A 23,168-nucleotide genomic window follows, 5' to 3' on the forward strand; every position below is an offset into this window, starting at 1 on the left:
AATCTGCAAACCTTAGTAATTTTAATAAGCCTATAGTTTAAAAGGATCATTTAATAGTTACTTTACTGTATTAGTAATTAGAAAGTAATGTATTAGTTTAAAGAGTTCACAAAAATTTGACTGAAAACTTTGAATGACAATAGATATGATTAATATAAGAAATGTTTAACAATAAGCCATCACTGATTAATGTTACTGAACGAGTAATAACTGCTTTACTGTGTTAATATTATGGTAAATTACCTGGTTGACTAGTTTCGACGTGGTTTGCGTCATTCTCTGAAGCCTAGTGAGTAGCTAAGTGTTAAAAGAGTGTATCCAAGAATGAAGAATAAGCCCATGTCCGAAAATATCACTCTTCGTCGTTAGGAAGCGCAAATTTATTCACACAGTGTCTCTTTAAAAATGGTCTTTTCTATGTTTGGGATAAGAGAGGAATGAAAGTGTCTGGCTGGCCTTATTTATGACGAATAAAGTACTGAAGAAAAAAGGACTTCACTTGCCTGCATTTCTTACAGTAAACTTTCTATATGAAATGAAAACAAATGTCATATACTTTAAAACAAAACGAAAACAAACATAACACGTATTCTACAAAATGTAGCAAAATTCGCTGTTGTTCATTGAACTAGAATTCATCAGCTTGAATGCATGCATTGCATACTGGCGCAGCTTAAACTGACAAATTAATTCAATGATACACATGTGGCTTTACTGAAAATATCCTCATGGCCATAGAATAGGGTAAACTGTGTAGTAGGTTCCTTGTTTAAAGGGACACTGTTGTCAAATTTGACACCTTCCAGTTTGTCAGTGGAAATTTTCTGTACTCTGAATAAAGTAAAAGCACACAATGTACAGGTGGCTACTAGTAACATTGTCATAATGCAGACGTACATTAATTTTTACAAATGTAGAGCCTATATAATTATAATTTCTTTTCATCTTGTATATTTTCACTGAATTGAAGATTCTAGCTGTATAGTTTCTGCCAGAGGATTAATCGACTACATATATTACCTTGATATTGTGGAGGAGTCCTCAAACCAAGAAGAATTGAAGGTCCCTCTATGGAATGGCCCCTAAGAATTAGAGGAATCATTCCGAAGTAGGCCTAAGCTTATTTTCTTTATTAACTCACTGACAGGCAAAGATTATATGCGGAGAAAACTATACAAAAGGACAGCTTTGCTGGCAATGAGAGGAAGGAATGATGAGGTATTTTAAATTGGAAGATTTTAGTAAAATGGTGATAAATTTCAGTCTTCAAAGATGGTATTGAAATAAATTTCAGTCATTACAGGTAGTATTGAAAAGCTTAGAACTGAAATGAAATAAAGAAAAACTGCCGACTTGAATAATAATGCGCTGTGTTTTTCATTATGAAATGTAATTAATAACCCTAACACCATTGTGCTGGAGTACGTAGTAGTAATCTTCCTGCTACAAGTGTTGGAAGAAAAAGATACGACACAACTATTTAAGTTGTGCACAACTGAAGAAAAGAAGGTTCCATCATTTTGGAAGCTTATGAGAAAAAAAGTAATTTATGGAACTTACATTCACATTTTTTGAATAGATTTGTAACTTCAGTAAACATATTTTATTTAATAAAATATTTGTTATTTTAATTATACACTTAAAAAATCTCTTTCATTTTGAAATCTCGTACAGTCTAGGGTATATCTAGGTTATTTTATTTATGGTATATTAAGAAAAAAATCTCCCACTTTGGATCTGATGCATTGGTAGGCCAAAGCAACTTGCTGTTGATAGAGCTATGTATTTTTTTTTTCTATTTTAATAAGTTTGTGAAAAAGACGAAGATGTCCTTTACTATTGTTCTTGGTGTTATCATTAATCTTCTAACTCGATAGTTTTTCTGACCAGCTGAAAAGAATGGAAAATTCTAGGGCATGCCTGATGAACTTCACGTGTATACAATTTATTGAAAACTTTTTTTGATTTTTTAATACTCGAATAAAACGTAACATCTGCTTTATATACAGTTATGTACTTCTATTACTTATCATGGCACTCAATATTTTCAAGCAGAGAAGTGGCTCACAAGGTAACAACAAAATGATTAAAATTTAATGCAGACCTTTATTATTGACTGTGACAGAGTGCCACAATAACTTACAACATTCCTTTTTTTTTCCATTCTGTTGAAACATTGCACATTTACAAAATGCCATTCTAAAGGCATCATTAATAATTTGAGAATGAACATAAACAGATCAGGTTGCAATGGTTGGTATCTTTCTTGTCAACATTCGTGGCAAGTTCAACAGTTGAAAACTGCATCAACATGTGCACAGGAGTAACATGACAAAACTTCCACATTGTGGCTGGAGTATGAAGAAATAAAGATAAATTAGTAAATGCTATAATTCACATTGACGCAGACCAGGCTGTTGAGCTTGTAGTCGCCATGTTGCAAAGAAGTGTGACAATATTGAAACATGACCCAACTATGTATATCTTGCACTCGGTAATGGCACTTGAGCTATCATAAAAACATGTTCAAAATGCATGTAACTTACAGTAAAATGCTGCATAACTACATAATTTATTTTGCCATATTAGCCAAAAAGTGATATAAAATCACATTTTACCCTCTTTACTACTAGAACATGACTGTCTAACACGTTTCTCGGCAGATACAATTTAATTCAGATTAAATTCCTCCAAACTACTTCCATGTTCGATTTGGTCTAGTTAGGGGGTAACCACATGCACCTACACTAACGCAGCCTGTTGCATCCTCTTCTTATATAAAAATATTGAGATCCCAAACGAATTTTTATATTTTTTTGTTATTTGCCTTAGCATTCAGTCTCTGTGTTCGGGACTTACAAGAATAATATAAAATTGGTTGTTAAAATTTTTAACGACTTCTTTCTGCAAAGAAGGGAACATGGAGGGTTTCCTGTCTCATTTCATTTAATTTAATTCCGGGATAATCTGAAATATTGCCATATTTGAAATGCTTCTAAAACAACTCTCTTAAATTTATTATATTTTAATGAAGTGACAGATTCGTATCGAGTATCCCAGGCAACTACAATATCTTACAGTGTCCTTGGGTACTTAAAAGTAAGCAGTATAAAAATGGTGTTTGTGCCTGGTTGCTTGTTTTCAGCATCTCTCGATAGGCCATGAACAAATTATTCGAAAGGAACAATCCAGGAAAGTAATTTATGTCAGTATAGAGTACCGAGGTACTCTGAACATTTTGCAAGTATTGAAATAATGGATATGTAAGTGTGACTTACTATACAGAACACACAAAGAAAAATGAGTATTTATATTACATTCAAAATACATGCAGCCTATCATACAAAACAAGTATTTACAAACAAAATGACTTTACATTACATTACACGCACACATAAATTCATTTTACAGTAAAAACATTCAGGATTCCCCTGTCATATGGCACATCATCATCATTATCGACCTTCTGTCTGTAGCTGGACTAGGTTGGGCATACAGTATTGCGAGAGAGCAAATCAGGTTTCTGCAAATTATATAATTTATATTATAAGCAAAATTCAGATTTCATGGTTTCTGATCGGACGGAAGGACCGGCATTCGACTTTTTTATGTTCCTCGTTACAGAAATGTAATAAATGGATGTATTGCTTGTCACAAGTAACAATGATTAGGGTGGAAATATTCTTGATGCCCCATCACAAAATATATAGAAGCTAAGTATTGAAGAAGAAAGCAACAGTGTGGATATATATACAGATGTGAATGTAACATGAGGTCCAGTATCATTCAAGTGAATGCAATTTCTTTCCATTATTCAAAGATATTGATGCAGCAGAGATTTGTGTGAGTGTGTACATAGGACGACACATTTCTCTTTTATACAGACTCACCATTGTGCTGTTGCTTTCCAAAATATATTTATGACTGTTTAAGCAACTGCTGTCAAATATACATTCGTAATCACATGTGATAAGTCTCATTCATATTCTTTTGAAGCGAGAGTTAAGTCTTGGAAAATAATCGTGAATACAATAGGACCCACTTCTATACATGTGTATATGAATTTGAAGGACACATAAACTGCAAATTCATAAATAAAATAGGTATATCCATGTCTTATGCATCCATTTCTTTGAGGAAAAAAAAAAATACGTTAAGACAAGCTAGTATTTAGCAATTCATGGCCCATTGACTGTTTCCAACTATTGCCTTCTCTCATTTCGAAATTGCATTATGTATACAGTTTCGAAAGTTTTCAGTATTTGCCAGCTGTCAGTATCGTTACAAATAGCCATTGAATGTCGAAATCTGAATCTTCCAAAATGTGTAAAAATGTTAATTGGCCTACTGGTATGTACGGCTTTGAGTGATGAAATTCAATTTTTTTTCTCAGCAAAAAATAATTCTATACCTAACCTTAAAATTTTATATGCCTAATATGCACTATTTCTGCAATTGTATACTATTTTCAGATTTAGTAAAATTATTACTGGTAACGGGTAATTAGCAATACATAATGACAGCTGCATTTTGTGCATTGAAATAACGTTTCTGTGATCATTTTCACAAATATCAATATTTCTGAGTGATTAATTTTCTCTTTTTGTTCATGAATGTCAGTTGGACATCATCACTTAAAATCTCTGAAATATAATGAGGAGAAATATTTTTATTTTTATTCATATTTTGAAGTCTAATTTTTTAAATTTTATTAGGTTAAAAATACATAAAAAACTATAATTGTCAAACCAATAGTTCTAGGTAGGTGTGTTCGCAAGTATTAAATACAGTTGCACTCAAAATTTCACTGTAATATTACAGTCTAGTATATACAGTCACGAAGCTTGAGTTTATGAGAATAATAGGAACAATAGACTTTGCAGGTACTATTTCGCATTGTCTGTAATGAGGCGATAGTAGCGATCCTAGTGGTTAGCAACTATCTATGGATGTATATTTACTACCTATTGAGCTTCGTGACTGATAATATGGAAGACACTCTTTCAGCTTGCCCAATAACGGGACTGCCTCATTGGACAAAGCATAACCCACAGAGTGAAAACAAAAACAGACCACAAAAGAGAAATGTGGGGAACGGACAAAAAAAAAAGGGAAATTAAGTAAGAAAGGATAATAGCATATATATAACAGGCCTAAACATAATAAACAAACGGATTAGACGTTCAGACAAAAGTTCTTCCTGTTTAGGAAACAAAGTACAGGTGGTATTTTAAAATGGCAAGTGATCCTCTGATAGCAGTAAGGGAAACATCACGAATGAAGTCGTTGTTCAGCTGGAACTTCTTGCAGAAACTGACAAAGAGGCGAGATATCGTTTCTATTTGAGTTTTATTATCTCTCTGCAACTCTAGTATTAGGTTTGATAATTTGGAAGGCAGTCCAAGTCCTAGCAAAGTGTTCTGGAGGTGTTTGTAACCCACATTGTCAAAAGCTTTACTTATGTCGAGAAATACTAATGTTACATCTTTCTTCTGAGATTTTACAGCAACTAAAACTGACTCGAGAATTGATGTATTTATTAGGGAACCGGGGGAATTAGTAAACCCTCTTTGATTTTCGCAGAAGTTAATTAAAGCTCTCAGGTGGAAATCAAGAATTCGCTCTATTACCCGTCTGACCACAGAACAGATCGTTATGGATCTCCAGTTTTCAAGATTCATTTCATCCCCACCTTTATAAATTAATACTGTCCTGGCTTGTTTGAGGCAAACTGGTACTAAAGATTTTGTCAGCATAGTGGTTGCTATCATAGCTATTACCTCATAGCATGTTTCATCTTTCAAAGCCCGCACAAGTACATGGTCAGGACCTGGAGCTGTGTCTACAGCTATCTTGCTGACAGCGAATGCTACTTCTTGTTTCGTGATAACAAGATTTTCCGTGCTATCTAGAACAACTTGCTGTGATGCAGTTATAACAGGAGAATATTCTTGATGTTCGCAAAGATTTTCAGTTGATAGTCATGAAGAAAAATGATGATGGATCTTGTTAATATCCACTTTACAAGATGTGCATTGATCGTTAAGTGCTGACCTAACTGCCTTTCTCCTCGGATTGCAATAAAAAAACTGAGTTTTCTGGTATTCATACTTTTTATGTCTCTTTTCTCTAGCCCTCTTGGTTGCTCATTCAGGATTGCTGGACTGTTTGTAGCATTTCTGATTGTTGAACTGTCGGCGTTGACGTCTCGCTTCGTAAAAACGCACTGCCGGATGTCTAGGACCGGGAAGTAAATGGATGGCTGTAGAAACTTAATCCTGAACTTTAGTACAGAAATCTTCATTGGTGTTGGTCTTCGCGAATTCCAGTTTCCATTTTAACATTTCTTTTTTATATGCAGTAAGACCATCATCTTGGGGCAAGCAATTACTATCTTCTGACGTAATGTTGTGCATATCAGGTGGGTCACTATTAACTGAGCTACCAGGCTGAGGCTCACTAGGTTTAGACTGTAGTGTTTTGGATTGTCTAGACAAGATAGACTGTCTGTGTTGGATAGGGTGTGTGCTCGACTAATGTGTATAGCAACACCGAGGGGACCTTTATAGAATCCACCACAATGAGGACAAGGATGTTGGCTATTAACTTGCGATTGTGAGATACCAGATTGTGATGAGTCCTCTGTACTTGATTGATTATACTGTAAAGTTCGTTCACTTGGCTCTATATTCATATGTAAAGTAACTCTCAATCTGATTTAAATATTTAACTTGCATTGTAATACACATATGGTAACAATCTTGTGTCTTATAAGATATATTATTAGGTAAATATCAAGACGAAAACTCAATCTTCAGTCACTGATTAGCTTCGACATTGGTTCTCAAATTATATGTCCAAAGAAATTGCGTGTCTGTGAGTTATTAGGCCTACACAACTAAAGTTATTAATAACTGGAGATTTATATGTTCGTGCCCTTAATTCAGAAATACTATTGATTGAGATATAACTAATTTAATAAAATGTAGAAAAAAAAAGTATGAAAAATTGTAGAGAAAAAAAAAACACTGTTGCTATGTAAACAACTAAAAGTTCCAATCTGAAGCTCACATATAATTCACAAATTTTCGTAATAGAAACACGCAAAAACCATACTTAATATGTCGAAAAACTCAGGAATATTTCCATGAAGTGATGAACCATTCAAAAGGCGCACAAATATTTCTAAAACAACAATACAACACTTAACTCACTGCTCTTTCTATACATGTCATGTAACTAGTCATGGCCAACTAGGTAATAAGAAAAACCATTTGAGTTGTCACAGATACCATTTTAATGAAGACAAGTTACGGGTGCTATTTCATACTGATAATATTAATTACCTGTAATGGTAATAGTTTCATTAAATCTGAAAACAGTATACAATTGGAGAAATAGTGTATATTGAGCATATTAGATTAGTTACCGGTATTCATTGCTGAGAAAAAAAAATGAATTTCACCAATTTTTCGGTACCGGTACTCAAAAGCTGAATGTCCTCCCTTAATCAATTTTAAGTCCTTTTAAACTTGTCACACTATGCAGCTGCCTAACTTGCATACGCCTAAATATGGTGCTGTTGCAAATTAGTGCTAAAATAACACATTTTTTGTTCTAATTTACAAGTAAATGCAGACGCTTGTAAGGTATAACATAGGAAAATCATACAGCATAATTTGAAATTTAAGAAAGAAAACAGATGTTTTAAATTGACTTGTGTGAAAATTTAAGTTTCAAACCATTTGTATTTAAGTTAATACCATTTAATACCAGTGGTGTCATTCAGCAGGTTCACACTGGTTTGCCCGAACTGCTTGCTTGTTAAATTTGTCGCAGTTCATAGAACTCGTTGTTAAATGTTTTAACTAAAAAAAATAGCTTTTTACATCAATTTAACATGAAATTCTCTAGCCTTCTAATATTGTGGTAAATACCTCATCTCGCCAAAAATTGTGTGATTCTTGACTCGTTCCACATCTTAAAGCTTCAGTGCTGATATAAGATCTATGAAATATAATAAATGAAATTAAATTATATAAAACAAAAAAATAAACGACAATGGAGGTTGAAGTGATCATTCCTGATTCCTGTCCAAATGTGCAGGCTGTCTTCTACTCTTTCCCCTTCCAATGCTAACACCACATACACAACTATGAAACATAGTACTGTACTGGTATTCAAAACGTAGTTAAAAAAATGAATTAACTTTCAACTGTAAGATACACTATTAAAGCACATTAATAACACTCTTCGTTTTCCTCCTTTAATGAATTCTGCTGCAATTTTTTATTCCATTTTAATGAAAGATGTTATATTTTCAGCAGTATTGATCTAATTCGCAGAGAGCAATCAATGTAGTGCATTGAAGTGTTAAAGCATTCAGTTAAGTTTTTTAGTACCGGCAGTGGTAATAGTACATTTAACAAAAGTAAATGATACAGTGATTGATGTTCCGCAAAGTGAAAAGTTAAATAAGTAAATGTTCAGGATATCATCACCACTTCATAGCAACTGTATTTTTGGATCAGGGAAAATATTGTCTTCTATGGAAAAACGCACTCCTGCCATTTCGTAGCAACGACATATTGCATTTCCCTTGTACCAAAAATACAATATGATGTTACTAAGAAGTGACGATGCTGTGCTGAAGATTTAATGTTACAGTAAATTATCTTAATACAGAGGGTATAATTGCATGTGCAGATTCATCTTTGGATGTTTCAAACATGTCGGTGGGTCTGATATTCAAAGCTGGTTAGTTGATGTGAATATTCTCTACCGTCTTCTTTGTGACGTGAGTCAGCATTTGCGAGTTCTTAAATTTTATTACTCCATATCTGCAGTAGTATGTTGTATTGCTATCTTCGTTTATTTGTAGTGTTATTATTTATGACCTTATTTAGTAATTTTCATATTAAAAATTTGGAATTTGCGGTTATTGAAGGAGAGACCAGGTTCTCAAAAAATTAGAATGACACCACTGGTTAATACTGTGTTCAGAACGTTATACTACTTGATTTTTTTTATATCCCAAACATTCCAGTGTAATTTTTTATGAGTGAAATTTTCAAACCAAATGTGTTTTTCCTGAAGTGACATTCTTACTGCATAACTAATTTGGGTTAAACGAGCGTTGGGTGACTTCTTTTCCTATTGCGGATATGAATCTTCAGCCGTCTTACATGTCGTACCAACATAACTTACGAGACATTACGAACGTTTCACGCTAGTTTGCAATGTTCCAGAGGAATAGAAATTCGGCCATTTTCATACCTCAGGGAAGTGTGTAGAGGTAAGGAAATGGAGTGTTATGACAGTTAGTTTAGTTGGGACTTTTATTACGCCTTACGTACTTATCTGTGACAGGTGAGGTTAGTTTAGGATTTTAGTGACAGTTTAGGTTAGGTTAGTTTAGGCTTTTATTATGCTTTGCAAATACGAAACTGTGACAGGTTAGGTTAGGATAGTTTAGACTTTTGTTATGCCTTGTATGTGTAAATCTGTGACATGTTAGGTTAGGTTAGTTTAGTATTTTAGTGACAGGTTAGGTTGGGTTAGTTTAGGCTTTTATTCTTGTTAAGATGAAGGTGAAAGGGATTGAGTGTGGCGCTCTTGAGCAGGTAGTAATTTTTTGTTTTCTATGTTGGTAGTTCAAGTGCATCGGTGTCTATTCCAAAATCGGCGGAAGTCACTTAACGCTCGTTTATCCTTAATTTGAACAGAAACATCTTTGTGAAATCTTTAGGAGAGGAAAGCTGTCGCATGCACTCCAAATAAAAGTATTTAAATATTACAAGAGACGTAATTAATAACGAAAATTAATCACTTAATGCAGGCCATTCATTGTTGTTCTACCTACTTTACTTTAATATAATATAGTCATACTACTATTATTGTTGACGTATTAAAAGTGTTATCAGTTGTGTGGTGTTTTTATTAACTTTTCATCTATCTAAATATGTATTTCAGTACTCATTTTATTTAAAACGTAAGAATTTGTAACATGTAAAAAATAAATTAATGGGGGTCAGATAGCACACATGTTTGACAGTATTATTTAACACTTTTGCTGAGTAGTAAATTTTGATATGTGTTTATCGAGTGTTAATTACATTAATAAAAGTGCAGCATCATCTCTACATATTATATTAAATAAATTTTCTAGGGCAAGTCTATAAAAAGTAAATATATGGTACTTTTCTATCTGAAAACACTAATAAAAATGAATATATGACATCTCTAATCCATAAATTTTGGTGAATATTTAGATAAAACAATTGTTTTTATATAACATTGGTATAATATGATTGAATTACAGTCAAACTTCAATAAAACGATAAATGACATGACTATAAAAGATAGGTCTATGTCATACAGGATAATTCAGAGAGACAGAGATACGGAAATGAATTGAATACCGGTATCTTTGAAAAGGTTTTTTCATATATAATAGTAGTAATAAAAAATTTACTTGGTTCAATAATAATTGTATTCCTTCTTGTCAACGAAATAATGTAAAAGATGATGAACTGACTCTTCTTACTTTAGAAGCTATTCACAGACTCAGACTTCTTTGAAATATTGGGAGGAAGATGGGACTCTGCATGAAAGTTCGAGAAAACTGTAATTATTGTTTCTAAAAAATATGAACATATTTTATAGAAAACGACATTGTCTGATTTTTTTATATGGAAATTGCTTAACCCAAGATGGTTGAAAATTACGCCTTTATGCACTACATTCCCTTTCACTGCTTTGCTTACCATTCATTAATCCTTGCAGTGATAATGAACATGGGCTATTAGTTTCACTGTCAATATTACAACAAACCAATTTATCACTCTGTTCCTGTTCATTACAATTTTCTTTTGAGCAGTTTATTAAGAATTTATCCATTATCAATAGTTACATCGCAGTCACTTATCGTCACAAGAAACGATCATTAAAACTGAATGTTGATAATGGTTATTCTTAAACTTTGTAACAAATTTAATTGTGTATGAAAAATGTTGAAAATTAATAGGTAATAATTTAACTGACATTTGGCAACAATACAGTCGATTACACTATTAATTGAACTGTTAATTCTGCATTATTATTTTCTTTTCATAATATTTATAACCATTACTGTTCGATTGCAGTAATTGATAGATCTGAAATGTATCAAAAAGAATGTGGAGTCACCATTACATCATGTATCACTGATCTCAAATGCGGAAGGAAAGAAAGGGGGAAAGATTGTGAGTTCCGTCACTAATATTTTTATTGCGACAGTTGACCCTCTCTATGGATTTGAAATAACTATTTTAGCTTAGTTATGTCCTAGTTCATCTTTAAAATTATATTTTAACATGAGGAATCTTGGTTCGAATTATTTGAAGGGCCTCTTTTATTAGGGGAGCAACGCCCCTGGCTTTATAAATTGAGGGGACAGAAAATGCCTTGCCACCCTCAAATGCAGTGCCTATGAAGCTATTAGTATCTAAGTTTCGATAATAATTGTCTGATAAGCAGTGGAGTCATTTTTGTCATTGTAGATTGTGTGCAAGTAGGACTCTGAAGCTTTCCTCCATTATATTTTCCCCTTAGCGATAGCTTTTTTCTGGCAATATTTGGGACATAATCCAGTTTGTCAGCATTAATGATCTTTTCTGCCTGTCAAAAATCAAACTTATCTTCCCTTGTACCAGTTTGAAGACGTTTCATTGAGGTCCTTTAGCCAGCCATTGCTTGCTTAAAATTTGAATCCCGAGCAAAGTGGCGAAATGAAGAACTTATCAGCAGATCACTGACCTTCTATAGGAATTTCCTTTCCTCTCCAGTGATGATAAGTTATCCGTATGGTACTCGGAAATACGCATCATTGTGACAGAGTGTTTATAAAATTGCTTTATCACTACAATAAGAGATATTTAACATAATGAAGCTAGGGAATGTGCCACGACCATGAAAAATTATCACTTCCTGTTTTATCGTTATATGGAGGTTTGACTATATTACTATCTGGAAGAGTTATTGGAATAAAACTGTAAGAAAGAAACTGTTAAAACTAGAAAACGCCAGTCTTCAGATTTCAGAAGTATGAAGTATGATGGATTTATGAATATGTTTTTATTTTTATTTTGAAAAGTATTTTCCGAACTGATGTGCAAATTCTCTAGCAGTTACAGCTTTTTATATACCTAAGGATATGGGACATGAAGACTAGTTAGTTTCAAGTGAATACCAGTATGTTAATGTGTAAACTGGAAAAAGTAAGAAGTTGTTTTAGTACAATGAAGTCTTACAATGACACGAATCACAACTTATTATATAATGTCCATAAATATAATATCCACATTAGTAATATACTGAGAACGTGTTTTGAAATACAAATGAATTTCGCTCTGCAGCCACTGAAGAAAACCTTATCTTATGTGAAGTTAAAATTATTTTTTTTTACGAACAACTTACGCATCCATCATATTTATACTTCCGTTGCAGCAAAAGAGTTAAATTACTGTTTGATTACATATGATGCCATTACTTCTCCACATGGGTACATTTGACATATCCACTTCTGGTTTAAGCTCTTTTTGAAATTAAACAAACCTTCTATAATTACGACATATCACAAAAATTATAGGCATATACAGTAAGAAAGAGACTATTCACGACAGCGTTAGACGAGGGTTTGAGTAATATGTAATATCTTACTTAAAATATATTATTGGAATACAGCTATTTGAATGTTCATTGTCAACAAAGGGTCGGGTAATGGTATGCTGTCTTTTCTCCTCAACCTGCAGCTCTCATCATCAGCACTATCATCATTGCTTTCATTAATATAACAAAAGATAATCTCCACTTCATATAATTATTTAGAAGTATGTGGAATAAATAATAGACGATGAAACAATGCTGTTGATGAAAATCAGCATGTACTGTGAAGCAACATAACAGAAAAGGAGCTGAAGTGTTGACCTCGGTGCAGGGGCTAACCTGACATTTTATTGCAATAACGGGAACATTTTTATTATAAAGAACATTCATATAGTAACAACACTCCACTTCCTGTGTTAATTCATAACTATAGTTCTGCAGGGCCTCCCTCCAAATGGAGAACAATGAAAGTAATGGAGCCCAACTGATCCAGCAGTTGAAGGCATGCAAACACCACGATGAACATTCCACAAACAAGTTATACAAACCTTAAAAGATACAACAGTAGTTATAATCATCTCTATGTCACATGATATCAGCGATTAATTTCGTCATGGCTTTACTAGGATATGTGCAACTATGTGCTTCGCTTTATTGCATTGCTTTTTGATTGCGTTAAAATAATTATGCCGGTATCTTCTTCATACACACTGTATCAGTGACCATGATACTCCTTAAATTAAATAAGCAAATTGCAGCCTTACTGAGGAAAAGAAGACTCTAGGTTTGAATGCCTTAAAAGTCTCGGAAAAAACCTGAAACAGAGATGAAAAGTTAAATATTAGATTAATATTCTTACACAAGTCCTCCTTTTGGTTTGCTGTTAAATATAGTCTTGAAATCTATATTATTAAAAAATCTATACACTGTTATTACATTGAATGATGTCCACTTACAAATGAGGAATGAGGTTTGATGCATATGCATGGATGAATGCGTTCATAAGTATATGAAAGGAAAGTCATTGTTGGTGTGGAAATAGAGACGTACCGGTACATACAACACATGCAGACTTAAAAAAAATTAATTTATAATAATGAATGAAATGTAAGCACTTTAATCTCAAAGTTTCACATAAAAAGTTGAATAACAAACAACAGTTAATGCACTTTCATTGCATGCAAATAAAGTGCAAAATGGAATCGTTTTAGTTATAAATCATATACTGTAAATGTGTTGTATTATATCCATGTCAGTCTTGTTACCATGATATCATGTTTACTAATACTGATGTACATACAATTGATAATGCCACATACACAATATGGAGTTTATGTTCATGGAGAAATAAGAATATGTTAAATAAATAAATAAATAAATAAATAAATAAATAAATAAATAAATAAATAAATAAATAAATAAAGGAATGAATAAATAAATAAATATACACATGCTGGAAGTGAAATAATCTTGCAGATTGAAAGGGATGATAGGGTACACTTAAATGAACAGAAAACTTATATTAAGTTTTGTGATTAAATGCATGATTAATTAGAAAATTAAGTTTGAAGTTTCAGCAGTCTGGCAACATTGCATCAACACACACTATTCGTGATACAGACGTAAGAGATCAACGAACTCAGTGTGTCTTGGTAGGTGAGCTGCTCTCTGCCTCGATGTTGCCACTTGCTCGTATTGTGCAGTGGCTTGAAATTAGAGGTTTTTAAAATTAAATTTACACGAAAACCGTCCACCAGAAGAATAATTATGGACAAAAATCACGAGCCTACTCGCAATAGTTACCGAATAAGAGATTGTTGAACATTTGGGAAAAAATATTTATTTATCTGATTCATTGCATGGGTTGTCGCAGTCTAGAGCAGTCGTTTCCAACCTTTTTTGGCATGAGGAACCCCTGAAATATTTTGTTAAGCCTAGGTTTAAACAAATCTAACGACCGTTCACTGAATTTAATTTTAATATGCATAACATTTTAGTTAAGCAATTTCAACTTTTTCTTGCTGACTGAATAAATTGACTGAACTGTTCGAGTATTCAATAAATTGACTTAATTGTTCGGTTACTCTGCGAAATAATTCCTGATCCATTTGTGCATATGTCAAAGAAGGGAGATATTTTGTCAGTCTTTCCTGACAGGAATTCGAAATAGTCGGACTCGTATAATTTTTTTACACTTTTAATTTGTTTGATTTTGGAGCTGAAAATGGTGAACATTTTAACATTATTCTCAAATAATACATTTTTTTGTTCAACACCCAGTTTATTTTTTAAAGCTACAAGGTTGTCTGTAGAAGTCTAAATATTCTTCTTGGGAGCCTGCATGCTGGTGTTCAGCACATTTAGGTATTCATAAATGTGTGCAAGGTATGTAAGTTTCATGATCCACGATTTATCTTAATAAAATTGCAGAAAGGTGTTTATTGTGTTCTCTGAAGAAAATCAGAAGTTCATCTCGAAGTTCAAATAACTGAGTTTTGACAATAATTCCATGATAATATTAGGTGTTTTAAATAAGTAGCACAAATATTGCACTTGGCATGTTTCGTTGCTGCTCCTTGCAAAAAAGGAGTTTTTCATTATTTCTCATTGTACTCAGATCTTGCAAATTATAACATTTTGAATTTTCATGGAACCTTTTGGAAACTATTAAGCTAGAGCCTCTGCACAATGAGTTCTGTTAGAATTCTTCACTTGAAATGCTAAGAATTTCTTTAATTTTAAGTAATTTGAAGGCTCAGTGTGCTGAACTCAGTGATACTTCCTTCATATTCAAAGTCAATTCATGAAAGTCAGTGCTTCCTTTAGCACAACAGAAGGAACGAGGATTATTCAGAGAAAAATTGAAATAATAGGACAGGTAAAAAAACTATAAAAAAACTTGTGTGTTGCTCTGTAACTAATTTTAAATAAAGAAACAACCACGTGACAGCCAAGTAAGGATATAAACAACATTTATTCATTTTTATGTATATAGAAAGAGTCTATAGAAAATCTGAGATAAATAAAGAACCAAAAATAAAATACTTCTGAGCCATACATTATTTGAATGTAAAGAAAATGAGAGTACAAGCTGATGTCAAGAATATGACAGTATTAAAGAAAACAGAATTGAAAGGATTGTATCATGCATATGACTGAGGAGTTTTATAATTTTTAACCCTGAAGGTAAAAGAAACCTCTAGGTTTGAATACATCAAAGAAGAGTCCAAACAGAGATGTTCTAATTGAATAATAATAATAATAATAATAATAATAATAATAATAATAATAATAATAATAATAGTTATAATAATAAAGTTACATAACCTACAAAGGATTTCTAAATTTCATTTTCTTTTTCCTCCTGTACTATTTTTTTTTTTTTTTTTTAATTTCTGTATGAACGTTCCTTAACATTTTAACATAGCATAATTTCTATTCTAATTATTGTAGAGATACTTTTTTAATTAGGTAATAATGATTATACTTTTTTAATTAGGTACTGGTAATAAAGATTACTGTATAGACACAGCACAGAGAAGTTATTTTGTAATAGTAAGTAATTACAAGTACTAAAAATAGGCCTAAGTATTTCAAAGGAAAGAAACTCAGAATTGAATGTGCTCACAGAAATTCGTTGGTCTGATGGCTAAAGCAGACACATTAGTCTCTGTATTTTATACCCTTAATATTACCTTCATGGAATCAATGAAACCATGTGTTTTATGAATGATATTTCTCTGCATTTCGGAGCATTTTACAAAAATTGATTACACAGTTTGAAATGGGGTGTATAGTAGCTGCAGTTTTATTTTAACAGCAAATAATTACGCAGGTTTCAGATGAATGAAAGGTATGTGCAGAATGGTGAGTAAATTGAAAGTAAATTCTGTATTGAATAGAAAGTAAATGTACTGTACTAACAGTGGAAAGGATTCTGAATTTTTTTCCAACTTTTAAAATGATAATAGTTTGATCATTCAAAATGTCAAAGGTAATAAAAATATATACATATATGCACATACTGACAGTAGGCCTGATAGCAAAGAAAAATTGGATGACGTACCGGTAATGCATTATATTATTTACTTAATTTTATAGTAACATGAGATTTAGTGCAGATGATCAAATTCTATTCTAACATTGCAGGCACAAAGTAAATACATGTGAACACAAAATAACATTCAAAACATTCCACAGCAGGCGAGTTTAGGACTGGTATATTGGTAAATGTAATAAGCAGCTAAAATTTCCAAATTGACCATGCTGTATTAGACATACCTCACTTTTCTTCTTCAAAATTGAAGGAGTCAAAAGCCTTGGTCCACTTGAAGTGTTCACTTGAGTTGTTGTTTGAGTTGGGTTTGTCAGCTACACGACTTGATTGGTCCACTCCAGGACGGGGTAGTGTAGCCACAGACACTTCACTGATGAAGAAATCATCATCGAATGGATCACTTTCACGTGCAAAAATGTTCACTGATTCAGATTTTCGTAGGCTTGATGAAGAATCAACCCGCATTAAGTTAGACATACGAACTTTCATTGTCGATGGATGTTTTTCTACCTTATTTCCCTCCTCATTGTTCCACATAGAACCCAATACCCTCCTTTCTACACGTCGACACTCTGTGGAAGTTTTATTTGACGGCACAAATTCACCACTACTATCGAACATGTTATTTTCGAAATCTGCAAATTTCTGTTCACTTTCAGCTGGAAGGAACACATCATCGTTTGATTTACCATTTTTCTGGTCCACTTCATTTTCACACACTGATTCCTCTGCTAGACTCTCCACTCTGCAACTGCTCCTAACATCATCAAATGGAGATTTTGGATAGTCACTAATGTCACTAGAAATGCTGGACATGAGTCTTGCATTAGACATCCGGGTCTCTGTTGGTGTAAAATCATCTTCAAATGGAGACTGTCGATGACTCGATCCTCTTGATACTCTTGATTTCCCCACGTCATCTTCATGGCTGTCATGAGGACTACTAGGAACAACTTCAGTCGGTCGTGCTTCTGATTCTGAATGCTGACTGTCTTTTCGTTTTGAAAATGCGTCCGTAGGTGTACAGGGCTTTACATTAAAGTTTGTGCTAAGTGGAGATTTCTTTTTGGCACCATCTGAAGCATCTGATTCAGCTCCTTGACTTTTACTTTCAAGACTGAATTCAAATGTCTGCATTGAAAAATCATCATCAAACGGTGATTTCTGGTTGTAGGCACGTTGTTCATGTGCTTTTTTATATCGACGCCTGGCTTGAAGTGTTTGTGCTCTTTGCTCATAGCTAGCTTCTCTGTCCATCCTGCGAGGTCTTCCATCTTGATGAGACCAGTACTCGTACTCTTGATCAGAATTGAAGTAACTTTCTCTACTCCGAGGTCTTCCACCACATTTCTCACGATATCTTCTATCTGTGAAGCCATAACCCCCCATCTTTTCTGCTTGTTCTGTCCGACTGATCGTAGGAAGAGAGTGTTGCTGTTGCTGCTTTTCCATCATTCTAGCCTTGTAGTCTCCTGGGGAGCTTTTCTCTGTACTCCTCCTCACCTCTGAAGCACTGCTCGGTCGTTTCGGCCAGTTCCACTTTCTACCCTGATATCGAGGAGATTCTTCTTCACCCTGCTCACTGAATTCGTCTTCCCATGGAGACTCGCGTGATCTGTCCCTGTAATAACGATGGTGTCCATCTTGTCTTCTCCTTGCAGCCTGCTCTTGCCACATGTAATCTCCTTCTCCTACTGGACATTTTCTGCTCCACACGTAACCCCTGCTGTCCATGTCAGGGTCCCATCTCCTTCTGTATTCTTCTTCCCTCATTCGTCGCTGTTCACTCATTTCTCGAGGAGGAAACCTGTCATCTTCATCCCACGATACGGACTCCCAGCTGCTACGTCTGTCACCATCACCTCTCCAAGGCGAAGGTCTTCGCTTCCTTCCATCTTCATAATCCACGCCATTCAGGTCCCTGGATCCATGCCTTCGCCTTCTTTCGTCGTCCCAAGATGATCCCCTATGCTTTGGTCTTGTCTTCCAGGAGACTTCATATTCTTCTTCTTCCTCCTCCTCCTCGTCCATGGATCGTTCTTGCCAGCGTTTGCTTCCTCCACTCCAGTGTTCTTCATCCTCCTCCCTTCCTTCACACTCCCATGGTGACACGTCTCTCGAAGATCTCTGTCCCCTCTTCCATGGTGAGACTCTCCTCCGCCTACCTCTTCTCTCTTCACGGTAGCCTCTCTCCTTAACTGGAGGTACCTCCTCATAGAAAGATTCTCCATCACTCCAGCCATTCTCTCTCCATGGTCGTTCATTCCACACACCATCCTCACCTCTTCTATCATCCCACCCTTCCTCCGATTCCTCATCCTCTCGCCATGGCGCTGATCTTCGAGCCCTCCTTCTCCTTCCACCGCCTCTTTCTTGATCTTGCCAAGATATTGGTGGAACCTTGTTGAATTCTTTGCCATCTGATGACCAAGGAGAAACTCCTCCTTCACTCTGACCTTCTGATGCTGGCTTGTCTGTTGCGAAATGATTGCCATCAAACTTTGCCCAACTTTCCCCAGCAGGCAGTGTCTCCTCTTCTTTCAGTCTGGCATCTAATGGTGAGCTCTGAACAGCATCGTCCTTTTCAGACGGCGAGGATCCATTTGCAATTTCTTCTGACGGTTCTGGCACTGCTTCTTTTGTGATCTCAGTTGGAGAGACTGTCTTCTCTTCCGCGGCCTCCACAGTTTCCTCCTCGTTGTCTGCCTCCAGAGCACTGACGTCCTCCTCCAGGATTGTTGTTTCTATGATCGACTGTGGTTCTCGTACTGTTGCAACTTCCAGTGTGGGAGATTCCGTGCCCTCACTCTGCTGTCTTGACAATGTGAGGAGGTCATAATCGTCGTCCATTTTTGTCACTTCACCTTCTTCCTTATCACTTGAAGTGTCAACCTCTTCTTTTTCAGGAACAATGTCTTGAAGAGATATTTCCCTTAGAGCAGCATATCTGTCTTCTGCCTGACTTTTTGGCGTTGGTTCCTCTACTACAGTTTCAGTAACAGATTGAAGGGGCGATTTACTCTCATCAGCACAAGCTGATATTGGTGTAGAGAGCATAGTGGTTGTAGTAATGGAGGCGCTCGAAGTGGCTGTGGTTGTTGTTGTGGTGGTAGTTGTCATCACAGTAGTGGTAACAGTCGTTGTTTCTGTCTCCTCTTTGCTGCTTTCTTCCACCATCAGCTCCCTAAATACTGCGTATTTATCAAATGGAGCTTCCTGGAACACATCATCTGTGCTTTCAGTTGTTTCAAACTCAGCCTTGAACATAGGTTCTTCATCTACAGACTCCCTCAGTGTTGCATATTTATCTCTCTTGATTGTTTCACTTTCAGGCTTTGATTCCTCACCTTGCTCATCTTGGGAGGTACTGGAGAGCTGTGAGAGACATTTCGTGAGGTCCTGGAGAGTCATGTTGGACAGATGACCTGGCGAAACACCGAGTGTGGCTGCTAAATCTGCGAGTCCAGTCTTTGTCAGTTGACTAAGTGTAATATCTAAAGATTTAGTTTGCTGAAGCTTGGACGGCTGCTCATCCACTACTGCTGCCGTAGTGGTGGTAGCACTGGCTGCAGACTGCAACAGAGAGGCAATCGTGGTGGCTGCTGGAGGACGAGGCTTCGCTGTCTGTCCGTTTTTACTGGGATCAGAGGCAGGACTTTTCTTCTGTGGAGGAGGGAGCAGAGGGAATGGGGGCAGATAGTCGTTATCATCGAACTTGGAAAGTGGTGCAGCGGCAGGAGGCTGCCTTCGAGGTCTCTGTGGAACAGTTCCGAAGTCAGAGTCTCCGAACCTCGGCCTTCTTGCTGGGACAGGGATTGGTGGGCTCTTTAACTCGTCTACATCCTGCAGTGTTGGTGACGACGAGGTCTCGTAGTTCTCTATGTAGTCGTAATGTGGGTGCTCGTCTGTATGTGGAGGTCGGGGTGGTGGCTTGATCATTGTGCCCGCTTGTTGTCTCTTGGGTGGCAGTGGTGGAGGCTTGATGGCAGTGATGTTAGCTGCAGGGCGAGGCGGAGGTTCCGGAGCAATTTCTGCAAGCTCTGCACTGGATCCTGAGAGTCGTGAGGCACTGTCTCCATCCCCGATATCTGGGAAGCATGCCACAACTGGCGGTGAAGGAGTTATGGCGCCGCGATTGCGTAAGGTAATGCTTTCTAATATACCCTGGCTAGATGGAGAACGTCTGTCAGATCTGGGAGGCGTGGGGGGAGTGGGTGGCGTAGGACTGGGGTGCAGAGGGTTGGACATGCTCCCGCACACGTCCACTGTCATCTGCCTTGCTACTCGGTGGTTTGAGCGTTGCATTGACTTCGGACTTGGCAGCTTGACCATACCGGACATAGTCGCCTGTTTGTGAAGACGCTGAGTCTTGCTTCTGGTTTTAGTCAAGGTGCCAGCATGCATAGAAACAGGTCTTGCTGTGCTGGGGTATGGCGGAATGGCTGCGAAAACTTCATTGGATGTGGGTTCCGGTGGTAATGACACACGAAGTGGCCCATGGAATGTAGCTGGTGAGGGCACGGTTGTTTCTGACTGAGGCAATGGAGAACTTCTTTTCGTCTCTTTGCTGGTCTCAGTCATGTCACTTTTTCGACCCTTGCCAAACATAGTAAAATCTGCAAATCCTGTATCAAACGGATCCTGGCTGCCTCCCAGTGGTGGAAAGCCACAGATCTGGCTAAAATCATCTTCTGTAAATGGATCAGTTTTATAAAAAGGATCAGTTTCTGAAAATGGATCAACGTCTACAACTGGCCCTTTTGATGCAGGGAATGCGACAGCAGGAGTGGTGGTGGTTACAGTGACTGAGCTGTTAGTAGTGGCGGGTTCTGTAGCAGACAACACAACTTCCCCAGTGGACGCCACACCATCATTAGCATTTACACTGCTGCTACCTGTTTCGAAGGTGGCCTGGAACAGGGGGGCGGTGGCTTCACTTGCAGGGGCTTCTGTTACCAAGTCCTTCAAAACTTTCTTTGGTGGATTTTTCAGTTCCTGGAAGAAGTCTTTTCTATCCACGTAGGGCTTACTGCGTCCAGTTCCCAAAGGGTCCAACTCCGTGAAGACGTCAAACTGGGCACTGATACTTGGTTGCGAGGGAGGACTTCCACTGGATTCCTGAAAAATTATAAAATTTCATTGAATTATTGTCATAGTAGTAGAGCTACCATTGTCACAGAATTTGATGCGTTATCGTGACCACCCTTTCATAGAAGAATTCTACCTCTGCAATTATGTGCAAACACAAAAAAATATTCTTTCTTTAAAAAGATAATTAAATTCTCACATGCATATAAAACAGATAGCCAGTCAGTATGCAATGCTCTGATCTGTGTTAACTAAGGTTCGGATGAAGTAGCTGTATAGGATAGGGACTTGAACTGCTTTAGACTAAGTAAACACTACTTCCTTCCACTAGCTAAAACTCTACCTGCTGGGAATAACGCTTCCCACCTGCTAGCTAAAACATCAGTAAATGTACAGAACAACTCATAGGAACTGAATATACGCTATCACTACTGTCGGCTGGGGGACACACAACAACTAGTTAATGTTTGTAAACAAAACGCACTGGCCAAGGATGCCTATCCTGATACAGCTACTTTATACAAACGTTAGTGATAGCTAAGTAGTTTGCCTCTTGCATCTCACTATTTCTTTAAGTGTTCTCACCCGCTTGAGGAGCATCACAAGAGCTATTAGGTTATGCATCAATTTCTTCTGATCTGTTACACAACATATGAGTTGGAAACTTTAAAATTTCCAATGCGATGAAATGTTTTGCAAGCCAGCCATATTTAAGAAGAAGTCTAAATTTGGAGCAGTTTGTATTGTGGTATGGCTTAGCTTGACTTTTTTAAGGCTGGACTCAGGATGGATTCTTGCACTTACGCTTGCTTTGGCACATTGTGCACTCTATATATGCCAAATTGTCCAAGTCCGACAGCTGGCCTGGGTGTCATTCGTGAATCCGATGCAGACAGATGAAGGTCCCATCCTCAGACGAGTGCCTGGTAAAGCCCAGGGCCTGAAGATCCAATCCCTTTCTATGTGAGCATCATAATCCCGTACTACTCCCAACACTTCACCAGGAATTTTTAACTATTGCAGATGATAGGTGAAATGAGGACAAGGTAGAGTGTTGGTGGAATGAAAGAGGGAAACGGGAGTACCCTGAGAAAATCCCTCAGCAACGTCAGCTTTGTCCACCACAAATTCCATCACGACGTGGATGGGGATCGAACCCATGCTGCCTGTATGAAAGACTAGCACACTAGCACTTGAGCTACAGACGTGGCAGTACTGTAGTATGGTAAAAGCAGTTTTTTTATTTTAAGTTTGTAATACATTTCACTGATTTATAGAATACTTTTGTTTCAGTTATTTGGTTTTACTTCTCTTTCTTGCATATATAAAATAATGCGATATTTTCTCAAGTCTCATTGCATTCCCTTTTATAGTAGGC

General features: G+C 36.2%; 1 protein-coding gene and 1 long non-coding RNA gene across 4 annotated transcripts in view; one reads left to right on the forward strand and one right to left on the reverse strand.

Moving 5' to 3' along the window:
* Positions 1-23,168, forward strand: part of LOC138699777 (uncharacterized) — a 111,184-nt gene that overhangs the window by 3,927 nt on the left and 84,089 nt on the right. The gene's annotated exons all lie outside the window — the stretch shown is intronic.
* The window catches only part of Dab (DAB adaptor protein), a 141,799-nt gene continuing 120,717 nt past the window's right edge, over positions 2,087-23,168 (reverse strand). For all 3 annotated transcript variants that reach the window (XM_069825898.1, XM_069825896.1, XM_069825897.1), the window contains exons 6-7: positions 16,927-21,820; positions 2,087-13,460 (exon numbers count right to left, since the gene is read on the reverse strand). In XM_069825898.1, the coding sequence (XP_069681999.1) occupies positions 16,928-21,820 (4,893 nt within the window). In that variant the 3' untranslated portion in view covers positions 2,087-13,460; position 16,927. The remainder of the gene's footprint in view (positions 13,461-16,926; positions 21,821-23,168) is intronic.

This window comes from Periplaneta americana, chromosome 5 (assembly GCF_040183065.1).
Source record: "Periplaneta americana isolate PAMFEO1 chromosome 5, P.americana_PAMFEO1_priV1, whole genome shotgun sequence".
Lineage (NCBI taxonomy): Eukaryota > Metazoa > Arthropoda > Insecta > Blattodea > Blattidae > Periplaneta > Periplaneta americana.